General features: G+C 45.3%; 1 protein-coding gene across 1 annotated transcript in view; it reads left to right on the top strand.

The window, feature by feature from the left end:
- The window catches only part of LOC137414886 (gamma-aminobutyric acid receptor subunit alpha-6), a 229,103-nt gene that overhangs the window by 33,222 nt on the left and 171,574 nt on the right, over positions 1-24,307 (top strand). The window contains exons 5-6 of the mRNA XM_078766254.1: positions 8,336-8,556; positions 17,946-18,028. Of these exons, the coding sequence (XP_078622380.1) occupies positions 8,336-8,556; positions 17,946-18,028 (304 nt within the window). The remainder of the gene's footprint in view (positions 1-8,335; positions 8,557-17,945; positions 18,029-24,307) is intronic.

The following is a 24,307-nucleotide window of genomic DNA, read 5'->3' as shown; positions in this document are numbered from 1 at the left end:
TATCCGCAACATTGCACCCTTCTCTACCTCGGGGCGTCCCGACCCGATAAATTTTTACCTACGTTAGTGTGGCACTCAGATGTAGTTCCCTCTACTATTAACTCAACCCTGAGTGCGACAGTTTTACAGATGTTCACAAATGAGTAAATATGTCCTTTGCGACGTTGCACCCTTCTCCTCACAGAAACACACCCACAGGATAACCGAATCGCGGAAAGCATCCTCAAACTAAACATACAGCCGGTAGGGAGCATCATTTATACAACACTACACTGATATTTACACTACGATCCAGGACCTGTTCTTTGAGGAACACATGCAGATGTTATGCATAGAGAGAGAGCACGCATGCCAGCATCGATACACCAACCCACGAGTGCCCTGTGGCCCTACGGCCTTTAATAATGTGCAGAGCACCCCGTCCAAGCACCAAAAGCACCACCCCATTATGTACAGTCAGCACCATCTGGTGCACCAATAAAGTGTTCAATAAAAAAAAGCACAATCAAGTGTCCATGGTCACCGGTGGTGTCGCAGCCGGCCGATGTTCTGCCGCTGGTCTTGCCTTCATGGAGTGCACTTGGCCTTCTGGCTTCTTTAGAAATAAAGAAAGGCGCCAACCGCGTCCATTTCTAAATTGTGGCCGTCAGGGGGGCCAACTAAAAGTGGTTCACCTGTATGGCATAGGTGCCACGTTGACCCAGAGGTCCATCAACGGGTGGTGCTTGCCCGCAAAAGAACTGCGGTCCATTGTGGGCGGCCACAAAAATTGCAGTCCATATGGTGTATCGATCCAGGCAGCAAGCAGCGAAAGTACAGGCCCACAACTGCGGAGCCAGCACCTCTCTCTCCTCTCTCCTCTCTCCTCTCTCTCCGCCCCAAAGCCAGATCCTCGGAGGTGGGAGACAAAAGAAGACAAGTGAGTAAGGTGGTAAGGGCGCAAAAGTGCACGCAAGATAAGGTAATGCACACTGGGGGCACATGGGAACCAGGTGAGACAGGTACGTTCCTACCGTACGCCCCCCCCCCCCCAACCAGGTAACCTACATTGCCCCTCCCTTACCCCTTACTGTATCCACAAAACACAACACTACCCATAAACATCTACTTTACACATCAACAAACGTCCCTACTGTCTTCCCCGTTCCTCCCATAAACCAAATTCGTCTTCTCTCCCTCCTAACCAATCAAATTTGCCATTTCCAACTCTCATCAAAATTTGCCATCACCAATTCATCATCAGTCCCTCCTAAGGAGGGAGAGATGGAATCACCCCAATGTCTTATCCACGTCGTGATGCGTCTCACAAATCCAAACAGCAATTCTCATTTCCTGCAACACAAAACAAAGAAACACAGGTGTGGAGTCATCATCATCACCTCAGGTAAGTGGCTGCGTATGGTGCGACAGGTTCATCAATCCTAACTATTTCCTAAATGACTTTAACAACTTTACATTACCCGGGGTCTTTCCCTGCCAATCCATTGGCCAACTTACACTATGGGTTCTAAAAATCAATTCCCATTGACCCAACTGTGGTGCTTCTCAAGTTGGGGTCTCACTCCCCCGATTCATCACTCGGTGCCCCCGTACAATTTCGGTGGCTGGGTCGTGTGACGCTCCCAGCTGGTCCGCCCACCTGCACACCTCCACCACTGTTGTTGCCTACCGAGCTCACCTGCTCCTCACCCTAACCTAACTAACTGGGGAAGGCCCTCTCGCACTCTCACCCCCTCAGTGCCCTCTCTGGCACGGCCTGCCCGATCCACACCCGGGATCCTCAGGCACCCACTGACACTAACGGCTCCCAGAGCCCACCTGCGGCCTCACCTGGCCGACATCTAACAGTGGCGGAGTGCCCAACCATTCACACTCATACTAACAGGCCACACGACCAGCCAATTTCACCACACCAATGCACCCATCCACAATACCATTCTGCAACCGCACCACAAATGCCAATATCCAACCACAATTTACCTATACCTTCTAACTATTCTTTAAACTACCCTCCCCGGGTACTCGTGAAAAGGGGTCCACTCTTCCCCCATCCACACCTTCGCACCATGCACACCACTCCGTACCACTTAGTCCAACTCTCTCCACACCACTCATTCTCTGCTCCATATATTCCACACACCTGCACTTGCACACCTGTGCTCTCATACTTGGTGCCGCCTGCACCCTTCTCTCCCCCAAGCGCATTCGCGCTGATCCACAACACTCACTACTCATACACTGCTCCACACACCTGTCCAGTTCTCACACAGCATCATCTCATCTAACTACTCCCCTCTGAAACTTGCGCTTCCCAGTCGTCCCTTTAAACTATTGCACTCCCACGTCATTATCATCCACACTAATCTACCTGCGTCCCCACTACAGGTATCATTGTCACTAACTAATCTTAACGTCACCTAATGTCATCTTCGCTAGATCCCTACACACAATATCCTAACCCACCCGGGCTAGTTTTCACTGCCATACACCCCATAATCTATAGCGCATTTGCCCCCCAGTTTGTGAGGGATGACAGAGTTGCCATCCCACCACATCGGGCATCTCCCACTACCAATTTTGCACATCAAATTTCAACAAATCAAAAATTTGCCAATCACTACCCATCATCTGCCAATCATTACTGCCAATCCTTTGCCAATCATCAAATTTTGTTTTTCTAATTTCGGGGCCAAAACACTATCCTCGTCATTACAGTCTACTTACTAATGCCTCTCGGTGCGCCAATTCACTTCTAAAGCTCGGCTTCGTACAGCCAAGCCATGAATGCGGGTTGTTTGGTGCCAGCGGCTGGATACGTCCCGCATTCGGTGCAGGGAAGGAGGTTTACCCGGGCCGAGGTCCCACGCACCATCTCGGCACGGAGCCATCCCATGGCCCGATCTCGACCTGCCGGAATGCCTCAACAAAAAGTGGTCGCCATGACGACCCTTCCTATCGGGCTGCCCGCTCCGCCTAGTGGAGCACGGACGCGGCCGTTCAAAGCGAGGCCCAGCGTGGATCGCGTACGGCGGTCCTTTCAAACCCGCCGTGGCTCGGATCCCCGCTGGTTCTCGCGGCACGCGAAGCCCGGCACGCACCGAGGGCCCGATTCGGCTCTAAGTCACTCTAACCGCTAACCCGGTTACCGTCGATGCCTCACCTGCATGCTTACACCCCGCAGCCCGTTCCTTGCTCACACATCCAGCCGTCTCCCTGCTCTTGGTCATTGCACCCTCTCTTACACACCCAGGTACACTCATCCCGCTCACAGACTTGGTCACACACCTGACCACCAAACACCTTGGCACACATTCGTCGCTCGCACACCTCACCAACACACCTCTTCGCGCCCCTCCTCGGTCACCTCCTCTGTGACAATCACAGGTGTGCTTTCACTCGCACACCCAACCACGTGCCTCACGACCAACTCAAGTGTGCATTCCCACACACGCTCTACCCTTCCAGGTGTGCTTCCTTTCTCACCTGTCACAACCAACTCACGCTCCGTGTCACTCTTACTACACTCACCTCCACTCTTGACAGCGCACTCACCCTTACTCTCGACAGCGCACTCTTTCCTCATGCACCCGTCCGTTACACACCTTTCTCGCGCACACTCTTGCGCACACTCTCCCATCACACCCTCTGTAACACTCACCACAGGCGTGCATTCTTCCTTACTTTTGACAGCGCACTCTTTCCCCATGCACCCTCGTTCCATACCCTCCGGACCAGCCATACACCTCAGTCTTGGCCTCTCACGAACATCCGGGTCCATCTCGACCCCCAAGCTTATTAAATCACCTGGCGCATCATACGCACGACCATATTGGTCACCACTTACACCGGGTCCTCTTTCTCTTTGCTTCTCCTCCATCACCTGCGAATCCCTCATCCGGTTAATGAGCACATCATCACGATCCGAACACAGACTTTGGACCAATTCTTTTACTTCCTCCTTTATCTCTTTCTTATCCTCTCTCCGTCGCTTCTTAATTTCGCTCACCCCTTCTTCCACTTCTTCTAATTTCTGCTTCACCTCCTTCATCTCCTCGTGCGCCCCCTTAAGTTCTTCCTCTAACTCCACCTTATTTTTTTCTATATGCTCCCGCACCTCCCGCTCTTTAACCTCCATCACCTCTACCACCTTGTTCATTTTCCTCGTCAGGTCCTCATGTACCGTCTGACACTCTTTTTTAATTACCCCTACGTCCTTTTTCATCTCCTTCTGTGTCGATTTTAAACCCTCTATTACAGCTGTGTTCTTCTTTACCTGGTCCCCCAACTCCTTTTGTCCCACTGTCAGTTGTTCTACTCCCAGCGTCAGCTCCTCTATACCACCTTGCAATTTTACAGTCCCCTTTCTCACCTCCTTCTCCATGCGCTCCTTACAGTGCCTCACCTCCTCGCGCACTCCTCAGACCTCCTCACTCACACCTCTTCTGATCTCTTCTCCCATCACTTGCATCTCCTGCCCAGATGCCACCCTCATCTGCTCCATTTCCTCCCTGTGAGCATCCAATTTAGTTTCTACCCCCATTCTGACCCCCTCTATCTGCTGCCCCATTTTTTTAACTTCCCTTTCCGCTTGGTCCCTCATGTCCCTCAATTTGCCTTCCATACTGTTTTCTAACCCCTCTAACCCATTTTTCACTCCCTCTATCTGATTCTCCTGGGCAGCCATTCTATTTTCCACCCCCGTTAACCCCTCCTGTATTTCCCCTAATCTATTGTCTAATCCCTCTATTCTACTCCCTAACCCTCCGATCTGGGCCTTTGTTCTAACCGTTGGCTATTGGCCCCCATTACCCCCATTTGCTCACTCTGAGCCTCTATACTGTTTTTCAAACCTCCAATTTGGTCTCCCATTTGTCCCATAAGGGCCCTCATTTGCAGGAAAAAAAGGTTCGAATCCACCAACGGCGCTGCTACGGTCGCGGGCGCGGTCGCCATAGCCATGTGCGAGGCGCCATTTTGCGCGCCCGTAACCTCGTGCGCGAGGACGCCATTTTGTGAACCTGCCGCCCTCACTGCTTCGCTCTCCTCATGTCCCTCAATTTGGTCCTGGATCGACCCTGCCTCACTCTCCTCTACCGGAACCCAGCCGTCTTGATCTGCCATAGCGCGACTTTCAAAATTCGGTTTTTTTTGGTAAAACAAAACAATTTCCAACTGCTTGTAATTTTGAGCGCGTTAAGCGCGCTTCGGGTCCAATCTCACTTCCTGACACCAATTGTTACGGACACGGCTAAAGATGTTGCTTGACCGAGCGGAATGGCCGCCGTGTTCGCACAGTTTACCCGATTACCCCCAACTCACCCGATTCCACTCGAACGTTGGCCAAATCGCGCTACGCTAAATCAATGATGGAAAAGACACAACGACTGGGATAGATGAAACGACGCAAGGGGTACAGTTCTCAAGACCTCCGGAGGAGGATATAATTAGTGGTGGAGAAAAGGGGTAGATTACAAGGTAGAGTGAGGTAAAAGACACAGAAGAGATGGGCACTTAGATACAATCTTATCTATCCCAGACAGACCACAGACAAACGGAACAAGACTGACTTACACAGGGATTGATGGCAGGGAAGGACAGGCAGTCGATAGCACAAGGTGCACCTTGGCTCAGGGACAGGATAAAGCGCGGTCCAGTCCAGAGATGCGGGGAGGTGTCACAGCTCTCGGAGGTGGCGTCCTTCTCTCTCCAAGCTCAGTGCGCATCTGACGTCACCTCCCTCTTCCTGCGCATGCTCAGCGGGGAGTCACACGCCCTCGGCTGGTTGGCTCCGCCCCAGATGGGACCGGTCCGCCGCTTCTTTGGGTGCGGGGGTTACCGGGCTCCGCCCTTGACGAGGAGCTGACAGCGAGCCCCTACTTGGTAACCCCGTCGAGCACATGTTCGATGGCGGCTCGTTGGAAAGGCCTGGTGCCCTCCCAACACCCCCTACCAACCAAGCCGGAGTGAGGACGCGCACTCCCCGCGCCGCCGCCGTTGTTGTTGTTGTTGCTGTTGCTGAACCGTGAGGAAGAGCTGCGGGGAGGTATTGGGAGGTCCTAAACTTCCTAACGGTGCCATACAATCACATTCTGGTGCAACGAAGAGTCAGAATTAATGGAAACGAGTCCTTAACTGACATAGACTAAGAATAACTAGCAAGATGTCCTATAGTTGTCTACGTGAGATGCGGTGGACCTGGATGCGACATTTAATGGGGGAAATAGGGGGAGGTCGGGTCTACAGAGTGTTGTTTACAGAAAATGGGACTAGGGAATGGGGGATTGGGGATAGTTGGGAAGTATTGAGGAAATAGGGGAATATTTACAAGCGGATATGGATGGATCCAAATCCCATATCCGCAACAATATTATACACTCTTCAAACCCTGGCTGAATCACACCAAAGGCTTTAAGAATAGTATGTGATGCTTCCTTGATTGATGCTCAGCATTTAAAGGATAGAGCATGGACAAACAATGGTGACAAGGCAATGGCAATCCATACAGTATAACCCTAGCCAAGAAACTGCTTTGACAGCACCAGTACTCTGTATTCGTCTGAATCTGTCCATATCTTTTTGAGATATCTTGCTATATTGTATATCATATTTGGCTCTATCTCTCAATGGTGAATAATCACAAAAAGTTATCGGATCCGGGTCTTCACCAAAATCTAGTAATTTTGTCCGTGTCACATACCCAACCTCTCTACCAAATTTTGTCCAAATCCATCCACAACTTTTTGAGATATCTTGTTCACAAACAGCAAACACACAAACACGTAAACAAACAGACAGACATGGGCGAAAACATAACCACCATCCATCTCTGGTGGCGGAGGTAACCATTATATGTTTTTCCTTACATCTTGGTTAAACTTCTTGGTCTTAAAGCCCCCTTCAGCGCCCGGCAATAACGCCATGCAGTGCCTGGAGATGGCATAGGAAAGGAGCGGTGTACAACAATATTTTTTTGAAATACCGACTTCTTTCTTTCCTGGAAGTTCTAGCAGTGTCCATGTGTTATACCTCTCCCTCCCCCCCCCCCCCCCCGCCTTCCCATGCCTTCACCCCCCCCCCCAATCCCCCTCCCTCCCACGGATCTTCCGTTGTCCCTGTTCTCTGCTGTGCTTCCCTCTCTCTCCCCATCATGTCTCCCACTCCCTTTATTGTATGTTTTGTGTGTCGGTTTGTTGTTTTCTTTTTGTGATTGATGTTAGCTCTTACATGAGCCTCGATCTTGTTTACAAAAAAAAAAAACTAGAATTTTTTTGTTGTTTTTCCCAATGCCAATCCGCTTGGTTATCTATTGGTTCTTCAAGAGAATTGGAAGTTTATTTTGTTGTTTTTTTACGAAATCATATTCAGACATTTAAAACAATTAGTAATTCCTATTAATGAAATATTTTACTTTCCAAGCAATGAAAGCTGTGAAAAGTTTGATATATCATTTTTATGCATTGAGAAAATAGAAAAACAAAGTTTTTTCATTCTCATGCGCAGAGTGAAAAAAATGTGTAAAATTTCAGTTAAGAATTATTACATTTCAGAAATGTTTCAGTCGCGTGAGTGTGGTCGATTTTGAAAGGCTATTTGGCACAAGACCAGGAAGCTGGATAAAAGGCGTGGAAGTTGAAGACTAGGTGGGGATGGAGGGATTAGTGGGGGGTGGTGATGGAGAAGGGTGGGGAGGATGTTGCAAACCAATTGTAGGGTTTCTGCTTTGGCACCTCCTTCACTCCTGATCGACATTATCACTAAAAGAACGTCTTTATATTAATATATCATATTGTTAGTGAATTTATCAAACAGGTAAGTTTTAATGATCTTGAGAAGGACAATAGTTTTAATGATTATTATATTTCCTTGTTCATCATGCTGTAGCTATTGATTCCGTCTGTCTTTGCTTTGCATCCAATTTTATCCCCCCCCCCCCCCCCCCACCACCCCCACTCCCCTCAAATCAAACTGATAATGGTAAAGTCAAAACAGAGGTACTTTATCATTAAGCAGCTTACTGTCATCATCACAAAGAATTTTTTATCCTCAGAAATGATCTTGACATTCTTCTACTTTTTATGGTTATGTTTTTGCATTCCACTACCTATTTAACAATCTTTAACAATGCTGCAGAACATTTGCCCTAAATTCACAGTGATGGCTGACAAAAGTGTTCATCATGAAACAAGTGTTTGGATATGAATGAAAAACACGATTCCTGTGTACATCGTAGCATGAGTGAGTGATGTTTACATCACCATTGCATTACCCTATGTGCGCAGGCAATTATGCCCTTTCCTTAACTCCTTATGCAATTATAATCCTTTCTGGTCTGCAGGACTACACCATGGACGTGTTCTTCCGCCAGACCTGGGTCGACGGGCGACTCCAGTTTGGAGGCACAAATGAGACACTTCGTCTGAACAACCTCATGTTGAAGCGCATCTGGACACCTGACACCTACTTTCGAAATGGAAAGAAGTCTATTTCTCACAACATGACTGCTCCCAACAAACTTTTCCGCATCATGAATAATGGCACAGTGCTTTACACTATGAGGTCAGTCTGACTTTGCCTTCCGCATATCTAGCGGTCGAGTCCATTTGGTTGTAACATTTCAGGAGCCGAAAAAAACAAGGATTTATTTTATTGTAAGAGCCAAATGGGTCACTATGTTTCCTCCTCTTATCTTTTTCTCCTCTTTTACTTTTCATTCCTTCACTTTCTTATTGTATCCAACTGTGGTTGACCCACTGCCCCCATCCATTGCCTTTTTACCCTCTGCCACCTTTCCCTTTTATTAGCCTCAATTTTATATATAAAAATATATCAATGAAAAGTTACAGGTTTTTTGAATATTGACTTTGAAGCTTCAATTAAATGCAGTTATTCATCACCAATGCTATTGAGTATTAAAAGTGCATTAAAACATTTTAAATACTTATAACTCTACTTTTAAAAAAATCCTTTAAACGGCCCCAATTACAACGCCTTCAGAAAGTATTCACACCCCTTGACATTATTCACATTTTGTTGTGTTACAGCCTGAATTTAAATTTTTTAAGGTCGTTCACATAAATCAGACAAACCACCTTGTCAATTTGTTTATCGTACATAAGCTGAGGCCCAGCCAGCAACTACACTCTTAAAATGTGTAACCTGGTCTCAAGGGGATTCCAAGAAGACTTGGCCACTTATTACCCATGGTATTAGGCAGGAGTTTCGAAGTTAACTATGGTGCAGGAAAAATTCAACTAGTCTTTGCAAAGGACGCCGTGAGATCTTTGACATCCACCAACAAAAGCTGGCAGATGGGAACGCAGTTAATATCCATCCGAGGGATGGATGTAAAGGTTCAGCCTGCCTGCAGAACAACACCGTGATATTTTATGGCTGGTTTCGGATTTAAAACCCGGCTAGACAGCTCAGAAACGAGTGTGTGTACCTCCAGGCTGTCCTGCGTGCCCATATATGTGTATATCTGTGTGTACTGTAGATAGCTATACTTTACATGCATTCAGGCCCTGCACTCATGCTTGATTCAAAATTGGGAGTCTGCCTGGGGCAGGCATGCATGACACACAAGGACACACAATGAATTTACAAGCAGGAGGAGGCCATTCTGCCCATCATGCCTGCACCACATCAATTTATAAAACACCAGACCAACGGGAGAGTGGGCGAAGGTGCTTCTTCGATGAAAAACGCACAACATCAACCACACACCACTCCGTGACAAGACGCCCACAGACAACATTCCGCACAGATGCACACAATCACCAATCTATGCTCAAGCTACTTAAAAGTCCTGCCAGCATCGCTATGCAAAACCCCTCAATCTCCAATACTTCCAGGTACCTATCTAATTCCAATTTAGGCTTATCTGCTGTTTCTGCTGCCACTACCTTTCCAGGGAGACCATTCCATGCATTAACTTTCTCTGAGTGCCTTACTACCACGTCTTAACTCTCCTCTTCTTTACTTTCAGGCTATGGCCTATGGTCCTATCACTGTCTACTGTGCTGAATAATTCTTCTGCACTTATTTTGTGTATACCCTTAATTATCTTAAACATCTCTATCATCTCCCCTTATAATCATCTCCTTTTTAATGTGTAAAGTGCTGTCTTTTTCAGCCGCTCCTCATAGCTGAGTCTGGCTAGGCCCAGAATCAATCCAGTAGCCCTGCACTGAAACCTCTGTGCAGCAGCTATGTCCCTCCTGAGTTGTGGTTTCCAAAACTGCACACAATATTCTAGTTTGGGCCTCACTAAGTTCCTATACAGCGTTAAAACCACCTCTTTTGATTTGTAATTTATCTCCCGACAAATGCAACCTAAAACCCTATTTGTTTTACCGATAGCTGCCTGGCGTTGTCCTGTCTGCTTAACTCCCGTTTCTATTACCACCTCCAGAGCCTCATCCTGTGACACACTCCAAAATTGCCCCTTGGATCATGTAATCTCTATTTTCATTAATTCTTACCCATCCCCAGCACCTTGTATTTGTTTAGGTCACACTTGTTTAGTAAAGTGTAAACTAAACAAGGGACATCAGCCATTGTGAAGAGCCTATTGTACTGTCAATGGGAAAAACTTCTAACTTTATTCCGATGACTTGATAGCTCCGCGTTAGAGCATTTTGTGGACCTGTAAGAGGGCCAGAGGGGCACATGGTTTCAGCCATGCGTTGTCATGTTTATGACATTATTTATGTGAGGACATTTATTTATTTATATTTATATATGTATATATACATATATACATATATAATATATATATAATATTGTCCTGTGGACGACTCGATTAAGACAGAGCGTCCACGGATGGAATCGAGCTTGATGAGGCGTTTTCCCAATGGTGGATCATACATGAGCAGGGGGGTTTGGGGGAGAATGCCGCTTACCTTCACGGCCGCAGGCGTCTTCAACCTGAAAATCAATAAATCAAACCAAAACCGGAGTTGATGTACAAAAAGTAAATGCGGCTTTATTGCCGGACTCCGAGAACAAAGAAACGCTCCGAATCATCGAATCACGCATCAAATCGCGCACCACGTGCCATGAAAGACCAATAAATGTTTCTCAAATTACGCAAGGGATGATCCGTGAATATTAACACGAAATGTCAAATAATAGCCGGCGAAGCCGGTGTTGTGAATAAACGCGTACGTATTATGTTGAAAACCAGATTATGCTGGATCCTTTGGCTTGAGAATTCCGAAGCTGTGACGCACCAAATCGCTCAATGGAGGCCGCCATCTTGCGGATGCGGAAGTATGCATAACAAATTGAAAAAAGTTCAATAGGAGTTTGTTTCACCCGTCTTTGTTTGATTCACAATCTAATGCACCTCTAATTTGTAGCCGGCGAAGCCGGTGTTGTGAATAAACACGTACGTATTATGTTGAAAACCAGATTATGCTGGATCCCTTGGCTTGAGAATTCTGAAGCTGTGACGCACCAAATCGCTCAATGGAGGCCGCCATCTTGCGGATGCGGAAGTATGCATAACAAATTGAAAAAAGTTCAATAGGAGTTTGTTTCACACGTCTTTGTTTGATTCACAATCTAATGCACGTCTAATTTGTAATTAAAATACTTTAAGACCAACCGCGACCCACACGGGCCTGGTTATCTTCAACGAAAATCGTCACCAAACACCGGAACCAATGAGATGCGAGCATTTGAAAAAATATTTCAGAAACCAAATCACTCAATGAAGGCCACCATCTTCCGGATGCGGAAGTATGCATTAAAAAATTGCGAAAAAGTTCAATAGGAGTTTGTTTCACCCGTCTTTGTTTGATTCTCAATCTTATGCACCTCTAATTTGTAATTAAAATACTTTAAGACCAACCTCGTTATCTTCAACGAAAATCGTCACCAAACACCGGAACGAATGAGATTCGAGCATTTGAAAATTTTTTTTTTTAAAGTTTATTACACGTTTCGGAGGGTGAAAACGGCGTCAAATATTCTAAAATTGACGAAGAATTATTTTTTAGAAATCTCGCGACCGTAGGGTATAGTTTTTCACGGTCGGAAATATCCGAAGTTGAGACAGAATTCACCGAATTAATCAAGAAGTAAATTTTATCAATTTTAATCTCATCCAGAATGCAAATGGTGTCATTTTAGGTCTGAATTTGTGAAATTTTGTGAGCTGACCAATCAGCGATCAACTTAGGTCAGCCAATCAGTGCCATCGACATGGTTTGATTAACGACAGTCACACATTGCCGTTGAAACGGCGCTATCATCTGACCTGTCGGCACTGATCTTACTGCAAGCTAACCTCTTCTGGTGGGGGAAGCCGCAGTGCCCAGTGAGAACCAGTCCTGACAGCGACTGAAGTTAGAAGACTACACACATACTGTGAAAACGTATGTTAAGCCCAGTTAAAATTTCATAAAATAGGCCTTAAGCTAGCACATCGTATAGTTACTTCCTTAAGCTTCTTGTGACATTTATTGTATGTAGGTATTGGGGAGGACTGTCTGCTCTTCTCTTTTACCAAGTCTTATCAGGTACGGTACCTACTACACCTACCTACTACCAACTACCTTACCTACTGATGCCATAGTGATGGGTAAAATAGTGGCAAGAGGCTTTGGCTTCGCCGGCTCATTGTGGCTTTGCAGTCGGGTACTAGTATATATATAATATTGTCCTGTGGACGACTCTATTAAGACAGAGCGTCCACGGATGGAATCGAGCTTGATGAGGCGTTTCCCAATGGCGGATCATACATGAGCAGGGTGGTTTGGGGGAGAATGCCGCTTACCTTCACAGCCGCAGGCGTCTTCAACCTGAAAATCAATAAATCAAACCAAAACCGGAGTTGATGTACAAAAAGTAAATGCGGCTTTATTGCCAGACTCCGAGAACAAAGAAACGCTCCGATAAATAAATAATGCTCCTAAATTGGGATCCCGCACACCTCACTTCGAATACAAGCACAGGGAAGAGTGAATCAAATAAACCGTTGTGTGCGCATTTGTGCTTATCTGTCTGGATGTGGTCATCAGGAATTGTCCGGGATGGTCAGCTCCAAGCGCAGTCTACCAACGGCGCTCCGGTTGGTGTGAACCGCTCAGGCATTGGCGCGAACACCCCTCGCTGCACGGTCCATCCTGCGCCACACAGCACAGCACAGCACGCAGGCACCAGGAGCACGAACAACAGGGGAGGATGATCATCGGCGCTCAATAACCAAGTTCCAAACGGGAACTAGAAGCAAGGGCAGAAGGGAGGTCCAAGCAGGAAGGAAGCCAAAACGAGAAGGGCTCAAATGCCGGCGAGCCAGTTGTTTTATTGCTCGTCGGCTGACGTCAGTCCTCTCCCTCTGCCAACCAGTGCGTCGTTTCCTTGTGACCTTTCGCGCCTTCACACGTCACCGGTGCTTCCCCTCCAATGAGCACGTTGCTTGTTGTGGCTCTTTTGCACCCCCCTCACTGATTGGCCGAGCGTCTCGCCCTTGGGTGTTTCGTCATCGTGTGACACATCATTGTCTGGCCCATCAGTGTGGCACCTCCTTCATCCTCCCTAATCTCCAATCAGCGCTCGGGTTGTTTCTCGCCCCTCCCCCCTGTCAATCACGAGTTCTCCTGGGCATGGCTCTCGGCCTGCCTGTGTGATGTTTGCCTTCATGCCGGCGTTGTACGTGGCCGCTTCCGTCTTCCAAAGTCATTGCGGCGGCGGGGGAATTTAATTAATGTTGTGCTAATGGGCCTAGCTAATGTATGTGATGTGTTGCCATAAGGGACAAGTGAACTGCCTCATTTACACTTCATCAAATATTGCTTCTAGCTTCTACAAACACTCCACTGGTTACAACAGTACTTGATTACTCCTGTAGTGTAGCCACATACTGAGACTCTACAAATTAGCAGCCCGAGTACAATGTTATAATATCAGTACATGATCATCAACTTCTTACAAACTGCATGGACATCTCCAATGACAGCATTCTATAATTATCTCCATTTGTGATTCTTTGCTCTAAGTTGATAAAAAAAAAAAAGGAGGAAAGACAACTGAAGCTGCAAGAAGTCCCTGAAATTATATAGGAGCTTCTTATACTTATGCAGAAATGAAATATAGGAGCTTCTAATACTTTTAGCTAGGCCTAACACTAGACAATAGTCGGGAGGCTGTGATGTAGGGATTGTTATGTGATGGCAATATTGTTAGCTACTCTCTAAACCAACATCATCCCTATCTTGTTTAGGACCTTTTTTAGACTGTAGTTTGTCATCCCTGCATTGCCTTTTTATTTAGCATAAATTTTTTTATTAACTTGTTTCTGTAATTTTTTACAATGTGGAATAACACAATGGTAGGCCTATATGGTACTCAGAGAATACCCAATCTTGGAGCAAAAGTGCCAAGATATCTTAGTCAGCAATGTCAAACACTGCACATGTGTTCCTATATTGTCTTAAGTAACCCTGAGTGTATCTTGCAGCTCTGTCTAATTGCTAGTTTCTCAAAGAGTAATGGTCTTCATCCAGCCTCAGGCCACACAATGACCTGCACTTAGAAACGCCCAAAATAACTGATGTGGTTTCCCTTTAACCAATAGGGTGGGGACAGAGGGAAGGGGCGGAGCCTATATCAATTAATTGGCCATTGACGACTCCATGCGATGCAGTATGCCAAAACAAAGATGAAAGGAACACTAAATGTCAGTTCAAATATTTATTAAACTAGGGGGCCCGTTGGTGCATTGGACCAAATTTTAATTGGGGACTTTTGTATCTTCAGGGACTTTTGGGTCTTTGGGGACTTTTGAGTCATCAGGGTCATCTGGGTCTTTTTGGTCCTCGGGGACTTTTGGGTCATCTGGGTTTTTTGGGGACTAGGGACTTTTGGTTCATTGGGACTTTTTGGTCATCTGGGTTCTCAGGGACGTTTGGGTCATCAGAGACTTTTTGGGTCCTTTGGGACTTTTGGGTCCTCATGGACTTTTGGGTGATCTGTGTCTTTTGGGTCATCAAGGACTTTTGGGTCGTCTGGTTGTTTTGGGTCCCCGGGGACTTTTGGGTCATGTGGGTCTTTTGGATCATCAAGGACGTTTGGGTCCTTGGGGACTTTTGGGTGATTTGGGTCCTCGGGGACTTTCAGGTGATTTGGGTCCTCGGGGACTTTTGGGTCATCTGGGTGTTTTGGGTCCTCGGGGGTCTTTTGGGTCGAGTGTTAAAGGGTCTGCCAAGGTCCAGCAGTCTAAAGGGTTAAAAGGCACATTTGAATAGTACGTAATTAAATAATAGATGTGAAAAAATATGAGACACACCACACACACACACACACACACACACACACACACACACACACACACACACACACGCGCGCACACACACCTCCATTTATAGTAGATACAATTTGAGTGGATTCCTTGTTCAGGCTGTTTTATACGACGGCATAAGTGATGTGCCGACATATCGAATCTGGTGCCGAGAAACCGTGACTCGAGAAGGTTTATTGATCATGTGGTTTGCTTTTACAATTTACCTTGGCCCGCGACTAGAGGGTTCGTGATCACGTGTCCCGTGTGCGGCGTATAGCACTGGTACCTCGATATTATTTTATTTTCATAAATGTAAAACTGAAAAACAAAGCATTTCCCGAGACAGGATATTTCTGCTGATATTATTTGATCCCACATAACATTATCACGCATAACGCGGACACTGAGGCAAATGTGTCTAGCGGCTCCGCCCCCATCAAGCTGATTGACAGTCATAGCCACGCCTACCCCAGCCCTATTCTTTTACAGAGGAATGTAGTTTTACGTACTTTTCGTGGAATCCTTTCAAGCTACGAGAATTATAATACCAAAGGATGTTGCAGGAAGTAAAACTCTGTCAAACGGTAGCAGAATCATTGCCATTGATAGAGGCAGCTCGGAAATATGCCGTCTGAGAGAAGATTATTATTATTATTATTATTATTACTATTATTATTATTATTATTATTATTATTATTATGAACAAGCAGATTAATTCCCGGGTTTTACCGATCCCGTTTTGTCGCTTCATTTTGCTTTTGCCTCGGTCTGGAGAACTGAAAAGTGAACCCTACCTCGACAATCAGCTGAACAGACCAAGTAGGCTCTCATATGTAGCCTAAGTGAGCTTCTACGCCTAAGTGAGCTAGTTAGCATATGTAGCCTATGTAGCCTAAACAAAAAAAAAAAGAAAAAATTTTTTTTTAAAGAAGATAATCCCACTTTAGTTTTGTATGTAGCAGATGGGAGCGACATTTTTTTTCCCTCGCCATCCCTACATAGAGAGGACTAGCGTACATATATTGACAGTCATAGCCATATATATATGTATATATATATATATATATATATATATATATATATATATATATATCGCTTGCTTTGAACTTCACAAAGGCATATAGGTAAATAAAGATGTGATATTGGTAACACTTGTATTGAGGATCATGTATCGTTGAACAAAATAAACTGCAGTAGAATCTGGTTAGGAGTTCATAACGTGGAAGTTCACGTTGATACTGTGCACAATATTTAATTTTCTCCCAAACTTTGTCCAACCTAAATGGATGCAAGGATATACAGTGCATTCAGAAAGTATTCAGACCCCTTCACTTTTTTCACATTTTTGATGTTGCAGCCTTATGCTGAAATCGTTTAAATTCATTTTTCCCTCATCAATCTACACTCAATACCCCATAATGACGAAGAGAAAACAGGATTTTAGAAAGCTTTGCAAATTTACTAAAAATAAATAATTGAAATATCACATTTACATAAGTATTCAGACCCTTTGCTTTGACACTTGAAATTTAGCTCAGGTGCCTCCCATTTCTCTTGATCATCTTTGAGATGTTTCTACACCTTGATTGGAGCCCACCTGTGGTAAATTCAATTGATTGGACATGATTTGGAAAGGCACACCCCTGTCTATATAAGGTCTGTCAGAGCACACACCTGTCAGAGCAAAAACCAAGCCATGAGGTCGAAGGAACTGTCTGCAGAGCTCAGAGACAGGATTGTGTCGAGGCACAGATCTGGGGAAGCCTATAAAAAAAATTCTGCTGCATTGAAGGTTCCCAAGAGCACAGTGGCCTCCATAATTCTGAAATGGAAGAAGTTTGGAACAACCAGGACTCTTCCTAGAGCTGGCCGCCCGGCTAAACTGAGCGCAATCGGGGGAGAAGGGCCATGGTAAGAGAGGTGACCAAGAACCCGATGGCCACTCTGGCTGAGCTCCAGACATCCTGTGTGGAGATGGGAGAAACTTCCATAAGGACAACCATCACTGCAACACTCCACAGATCTGGGCTTTATGGCAGAGTGGCCAGAGGGAAGCCTCTCCTCAGTGAAAAACACATGAAAGCCCACAGAATCTTGTTTCTCACAGTCTGAGAGTCCTTTCGGTGCTTTTTTGCAAACTCCAAGCGGGCTCCAATCCTGGCATCACTTTCTAAAATCCTGTTTTCTCTTTGTCATTATGGGGTATTGAGTGTAGATTGATGGGGGAAAAAATGAATTTAAACGATTTCAGCATAAGGCTGCAACATAACAAAATGTGAAAAAAGTGAAGGGGTCTGAATACTTTCTGAATGCACTGTAGGAATATAATTCCTTTCCCAAGTTCTACATCAGGAAAGCATTGTTTGGAAGTCCAGTTTTATCAATGTGTCTCATTTATTTGCAACAATAGAAATGTTAGGAAAGGGAAGTCCTTGAACACGTCATGTCTGCATGTTGTAATCCGATTACATGGAATTTTTCTTTACGCCTTTCAGTAAAGCAGATATCATATTTTATTCATAATCCAAGCAAAGATGGCGAACCTAACAAATAAAGCTGTTTATAAGGCAAAGGAACAGGAACATTTACCTGTAGCATAAAAAGGAAACTGTTTCCCAAATGTTTCCTTACAATCGCTATTTTGCTCCTTCATTTGCAGACTCACCATCAATGCCGAGTGTCCCATGCGTTTGGTGGATTTCCCGATGGATGGACATTCATGTCCACTCAAGTTTGGCAGCTGTGAGTACCACGCAACCATTTTATAATCTGCGTTCAGTGCTCTTTTCTGCTTTTTCGGCTTTTCAGCTTTCAGCTTTTCAAGTTCAGCTTTTTGTAAACTTGTGGCATTGTTTAAAACTTTAAAGCATGTTTTTATGAGCGTTTAAGAAGCCTGGCATTCCCAATGTTTGACTACTCATGGAATAACTACTGCTCTGATAAATCACAGCAAACTTGATTGCATACACGAGGCGTTTTCTGCTCATGAGTAGAACACAATCTCCATTCATAATTACAAAATACTCTATTTCTATATGACTGCATGAAGATTTTTTGTATGAATATTTTTAATGATGTTACACTCATAATACATAGATATGTCAATATAAACATAGGGGCAATACCCCTGGTGCTCACCTGGTAGAATAAACAGTATACTGCAAAGACTAAGGGTATTTTAAACCAATTTCAATGGTTGCTAGAAGACAGGGCAGCATGTAGAATCGTACTAACGTAATCATAAGACTTTAAACAAACAATGAAAAAAATACCTATTTTGGGGGGCAACCCCCACTCCCCCAACCCCATATACCTCCTAAGACCCCAATTTTTCTAAGGCCTTGAACACACATTGGTACATCATGAGTGATTAAGGTTGTGGTGAAGTTTCGTCGAAATTGCATGTGTAGTTTTTTTGTTTTTTTTGTATACTGAATCGAGGCTCGTGAAAGAGCTAACATTTACTTCACAAACAAATCAACCAGACAAACAAAATATATAAAAAGAGGGAACGGAAAACAAGATGGGGAGAGAAGGGGAAGCACACAAACACAACATTTGAGAGCAGGGAGATGTGTGGAAGGGAGAGGGCTTGGGGGGAGGAGGGGGGGGGGGGGGGGAGGGAGAAGTATAAAACACAAGGACACCAAGGACTTCCAGGACAGAAGTTGGTATTTCAAAAAAGTGGAATTGGGGTGAAATTAGCGGGGGTAGAAAAGATCAAGGTTTTGGATGGGGGAAGATAAGAGATGGTGGTGAGCAGCTGTTTTAAAGACCTGGAGGGTGGAGTGGGATTGAAGAGAGCGAGGGAGTTTGTTCCAGAGGCGGGAGAAAAGAGGAATGAAGGAGTGAAGGTGAGCAGAGAGTCTTGCTTTTGGCAGTTTGACCATAAGAGGGTTGCAGGCAGATCTTGTGCGACCTGTAGGAATATTTGCAGGACAGAGCCCAGAGAGAGCTGGGGGGGCAAGGCCAGAGAGGAGTCGGTAGAAGACGGAAAGACCACCAACCTGCCTGCGGTGAGTGAGTGAGAGGCCCTTGGAGTTAGCTTCATCGCGGTAGATTCCAATGATTCTGAATGCTTTGGTTTCAACAGCGTGAAGGCGAGCTAGGTGTGAGGCAGGTGCACCAGCCCAGAGGGGAGAGCAGTATTCCATTGAGCTGCGGATGAAAGCCTTGTATGTGGTGAGGAGCTCAGGTGTGCCAAGGAAGGACTTCGCACGACGGAGGATGCCCAGTCGGCGACTGGCTTTGGAGGCCAGATTTGAAATGTGGTTTTCCCAGGAAAGATCATGGCAGATAGTGAGACCCAAAAGCTTGAGTGACAGAACTTCTTGGAGAGGATTATTCAGAAAGTGGATGGGAGGGTTGTCCAGTCGGTCTTTTCGGAGAGACATCGTAAGAGTGTGAGATTTGTCAGGATTGAAAGACATGTTCCACTTGTTTGCCCAGTCTGTGATTTTGTCCAGGTCTGCAGAGAGTGAGGAGGCTGCAGACTGCCGATCTGAGGGATGAAGAATGGAGCGACAGAGAGTAGAGTCATCAGCAAAGAGATAGAGGATTTTCAAGAGAGTCAGAGAGATCATTGATGAAGACCAGAAAAAGCACAGGGCCCAGAACACTGCCTTGTGGAACTCCAGCCTGAACAGGAAGAGGAGATGAGAGAAACCCATTCAGGGCCACACGTTGACTACGACTAGAGAGGAAGTCCGCCAGCCATGCGTGGAGATTTCCATGGATACCAAAAGAGGAGAGTTTGGTGAGCAGAGCGGGGTGCCAGACCGTATTGAAGGCACATGATATGTCAAGGGAGACTGCTCTAATTTCCTGTTTGGCATTGAGGACCTCCATCCATTGTTGAGAAAGCAGAAGCAGCATGTCCAGAGTAGAGTGTCCAGGTCTGAAACCAAATTGATGATCAGAGATTAAGCCATTGGAGAAGAGGAAAGATTTCATATCTGAAGCAATGATGGATTCCATGACTTTGCTGATAATTGGGAGAAGGCTGATTGGTCTGTAGTTGCTGGGATCTGTTTTTGCACCTTTTTTGTGCAAAGCGGTGATGTTGGCAGATTTCCAAGCAGATGGAAGATGACCTTGAGCAAAAGAGAGGGTGAAGAGAACAGAGAGAGGGAGTGAAAGAGCGGAAGAACAGGATTTTAGGACCCGTGGGCTGATGCCGTCAGGTCCAGTTGCAGAATCCGAGTCGAGGGTTGACAGAAACTTTTCCACCTTGTCAGGAGGAAAGGACACAGAGTCCAGGAGCAGCTGGGTATGACTGGGTACGGTGGGTACAGAGAGGGATGGGTTTGGGACACAAGATTTAGAGGCAAACACAGAGTTGAGGCATTCAGCTTTTTCACGTGCGGAGTCAGCCGTGTGGCCATTTGAGGTGAGGGGGGGGATGGAGGGGGAACAAACACCAGTAACAGATTTGACCAGACGCCACCAGAATTTGGAAGAGGGAGACAGATAAGAGAGTTCGGTCCTGAGAACGGAGAGATATTGTTTCCTGGCTCTCCTGAGGGTGGACACACACTTGTTTCAGGCTTTGTGAAAGGAAATGAGATTTCCTTCCGTTGGATTTGCTTTCCAGGAGACGAAAGCAAGTTGTTTCTGGGCAATAGCCTCACCACAAGATTCCGTGTACCATGGATGGGAGGAAGGCTATGACAACAGAAGACGAGATGGGATAAATCTGTGCATGAGAGAGAGCAGTTTGCTTTGGAAGAATTCCCAGGAAGAATTTATGTCAGAGGCAGTAGAGATGGGAGACCAGTCCAGATGATTGATGGCTGCTTGAAGACCGTGCCAGTTGGCCTGAGTGAAATGCCAGACTCGTCGACGCACTAGTTTCTGAGAAGAAAGCAAATACCTATTTTGTGGGGCAACCCCCCCGCCCCCTATGTATACCCCTAAGGGGGCAGATTTTTTAAATGCCGTGCACAAACTTCCATACATCACGGGTGAAGAACGTTGTGATGAAGTTTCATCGAAATAGTGTGTGTAGTTTCAGAGGAAAAAGCAAATTCCTATTTTGGAGGGTCAAACCTGGATCCACTTTGACCCCGGTAAACCCCCTTAGACCCCGACTTTTTTAATGCCGTGAACAAACTTTAGTCACAACACAACAAACATCATTTGTGCCAAATTTGGTCGCAATCCCATCAGCGGTTTCGGAGAAGAAGTTTCAAGTGTTTATGGACTGACGGACGACGCGCCATCCCATAAGCTCCCATGAACTTCGTTCCAGGTGAGCTAAAAATCAACATTGCATGTTTCTTTCTGTCATAACTACTCATTATTACAAATGTGTCTTTTGATTACATCATTCTGGAAAGCTGATGCAATTTCCCAGACAATCTAACAAGGTGAAACGTTCACATTTGCCTAATGCATGATTTTTGATAGACAGGCCTTTCCAGGCTTTCTGTGCTAGGCACTTGACACAATCATGCAGCAGGTTTTGTGCTTTGCTTTGGGAATTCAATCAAGCATGGAAGTGGTGCAGCACAAATATTTTTTATTTTACTCCTGCAAATAATCCAACTTTAGTTTGGTCATGTGTTGAGGAAGGATGAAAGTGACTGGTTGAGAAGAGTGATGGAAATGAATGTAGAAGGAAGTGGAGGACGGGGAAGACCGATAAAGACTTTGCTAAAGATGGTGGATGAAGAAATGCGGGCAAGGGGGTTAACAAGGGGAGATGCAGAAAATAGGGCAAAATGGAGAAGATTGTCATGGGGACCGCAACCCTAACCCCCGCTCTAGTAGGGAAAATGGCCTTAAAATGCCTGTTGTGTTGTTGTTGTTGTTTACTCCTGCAAATATAAAGCGTTTCAAATGAGTATTTGCTGAAATTATAATGCAACGTAATTGAGAGCACAGAAGGGATTGCAGGTGGAAGGGTACAGGCAACATTTTGGCCAAAGTGCAGGTTATAGATGCGGCAATGATGCTAATCATTTTGAATCGCAAAGCCCAAAATCAATTGTCCATTGTGCCATCAATGGCATACGATAAGTCATGCACTGAGCACAGTTGTTTGTTTAAGAACCTATTCGGATGCTTTTTGTATATTTTAGGCAATTCTTGACGAAACACTTAACCATGACTTGTCAAGCATGTTCCGTGCCTTCCCACATTAATGCTGCACCACTCAGGCAATGGTCAGCAAGTGCGCAAACCAAACTAACCATTGAGCTCCCGGTGAATTTGTACGACTACATATGGGTGAAATCGCACATTGACCACCTGGTAAGGCCCTGTTTCCAATCGCAATGGCGAACTACAGATATCTATCTGCATCTCAGTTTGGGCAGTTGTGGGATAGTTCCCAGATGTCATTTAAAGCGACTTTGTCATGTCTTGTAATGAAATGTATAAATGTCTGCAGTGTTTCAGAAATGGAAAAGAGAATGACAACTCATGAAAACGATACCTTGGTAATTCAGAGGATTGGTTCTTGGTCAAACCGGACACTTGATTAACACAATTGGTTTGAAGCAAAATTGAGTGAAACTTCTGCATTTGATGTGAAATCCATGATGGATGCTATGCTGTCAACGTTAAATAGATATTTAAAAGTGTGCAGTCAGTCTATTGGACAAGATCTCCTCACACTACATGTTACCTTTAAATTGCAACCATTTTTTCCCCTTTGCTTTAAACAATAAAGGAGCAAGGGTGTCATCGTGTTGTTATGCAATTTCCAAATGATCTCGCAGTGTGCTCAAGGCGGGTCTTCCCATCTCACGCCCAAACGTTGCTCCAGCTCAATGATTATACAGCATAGGAAAAGAATAATTGGAACCATGATGAAGGATTTCTCAATATGCTTCTTCTTCTTCGTATGCAGAACAAGGTTGCTGTGCAGCATAATTTGCTGAGAGTATGGCTGTGCCACTGATGCAATTCCTTCAGCTGGTTAGGGCATTCAGGCATTTGTAATTTGTTCCATGGTGCCGGCAGTAGCTCGCCTGCTCTTCGTGAAGGGCACCATGGGATCTTTAACATCCACCAATGAATGCCGGCAGACGGGACGCTCGTTTAACGTCCATGTGAGGGACGGCACACACATTGATGAATCATCCTACTTGTGAAACACCGGGATGACAGTTTATGGCTGGGTCAGGATTCAAACCCAGGCTAGACAGATTAGAGGCCAGTGTGTGTACTTCTAGAGTCCAGACCATCCTGTCAGCCCCCTCAACATGCTGTGGTTACTAAAGCGATGAAGAATCAGGTGGGAGATTGAACACATTTGCAATTTGTGTTAGAATACTCTTAGCCCTTCATGATAGAAAGTATCGAATCCGGCTTCCATCAATCTATTCAATCCGGTCGTTGCAACTGATCACTTGGAAAGGGGCTTTCAGGCTGCGGCCTGCATTAGCAAATAACTGGAATGTAAATCACATCAATAATGCAGTGTGGTGCTTCCTGTGTCCATCAAATATGCTAGTTTGGTGCCAAGTTAATATTGAGCGATCACTATTTTGTGCAACGTTTGCAAACCGTGTTCTGCTGCTGGAATTTCTTGGAGAAGGCTTTTCACTGATGTTTTCATGAACACTTATGCTTTGAAGGTTGAAGAACAGCTAAGTTGAAGAATGAGAACATTCGGTTTATCTAGCAGGATCCTTGCCTGCTCGTCTCTTGTCTAAGTCTGCAATTATTCCTATTTCGTCTTTATTTTAACAAAAGACAAAAAATAACTAAACAAGAAGATGTCATGCGGAAGACGTCACGATACTTGCAAAATCCGCCCCCCTCCCCCCCCAAAAGTTTCCATTGATACAGCAAATTGTCCATTTCATGAAGATTAAAATTTACGATCTTGATCAAAGCTCGGGCCAACAGGATGAAAAGTGACAATTTTTCAGATGAAAAATGATGATTTTAAAAGTTTGACCTTGAGTTGACCTTTGACATTTTGACCTCAAATAGTTGGTTTCCCAATTCAGTGAGGCAATACACAAATGCTGTTCTATTTTCAAGTCAATCGGATGAAAATTGATGGGT

This window comes from Myxine glutinosa, chromosome 12 (genome assembly GCF_964187855.1).
Source record: "Myxine glutinosa chromosome 12, kmMyxGlut1.1, whole genome shotgun sequence".
In the NCBI taxonomy this organism is placed as follows: Eukaryota; Metazoa; Chordata; class Myxini; order Myxiniformes; family Myxinidae; genus Myxine; species Myxine glutinosa.
The sequence above is the reverse complement of the archived record's forward strand: the minus strand, read 5'-3'. Positions and strand labels throughout refer to the sequence as shown.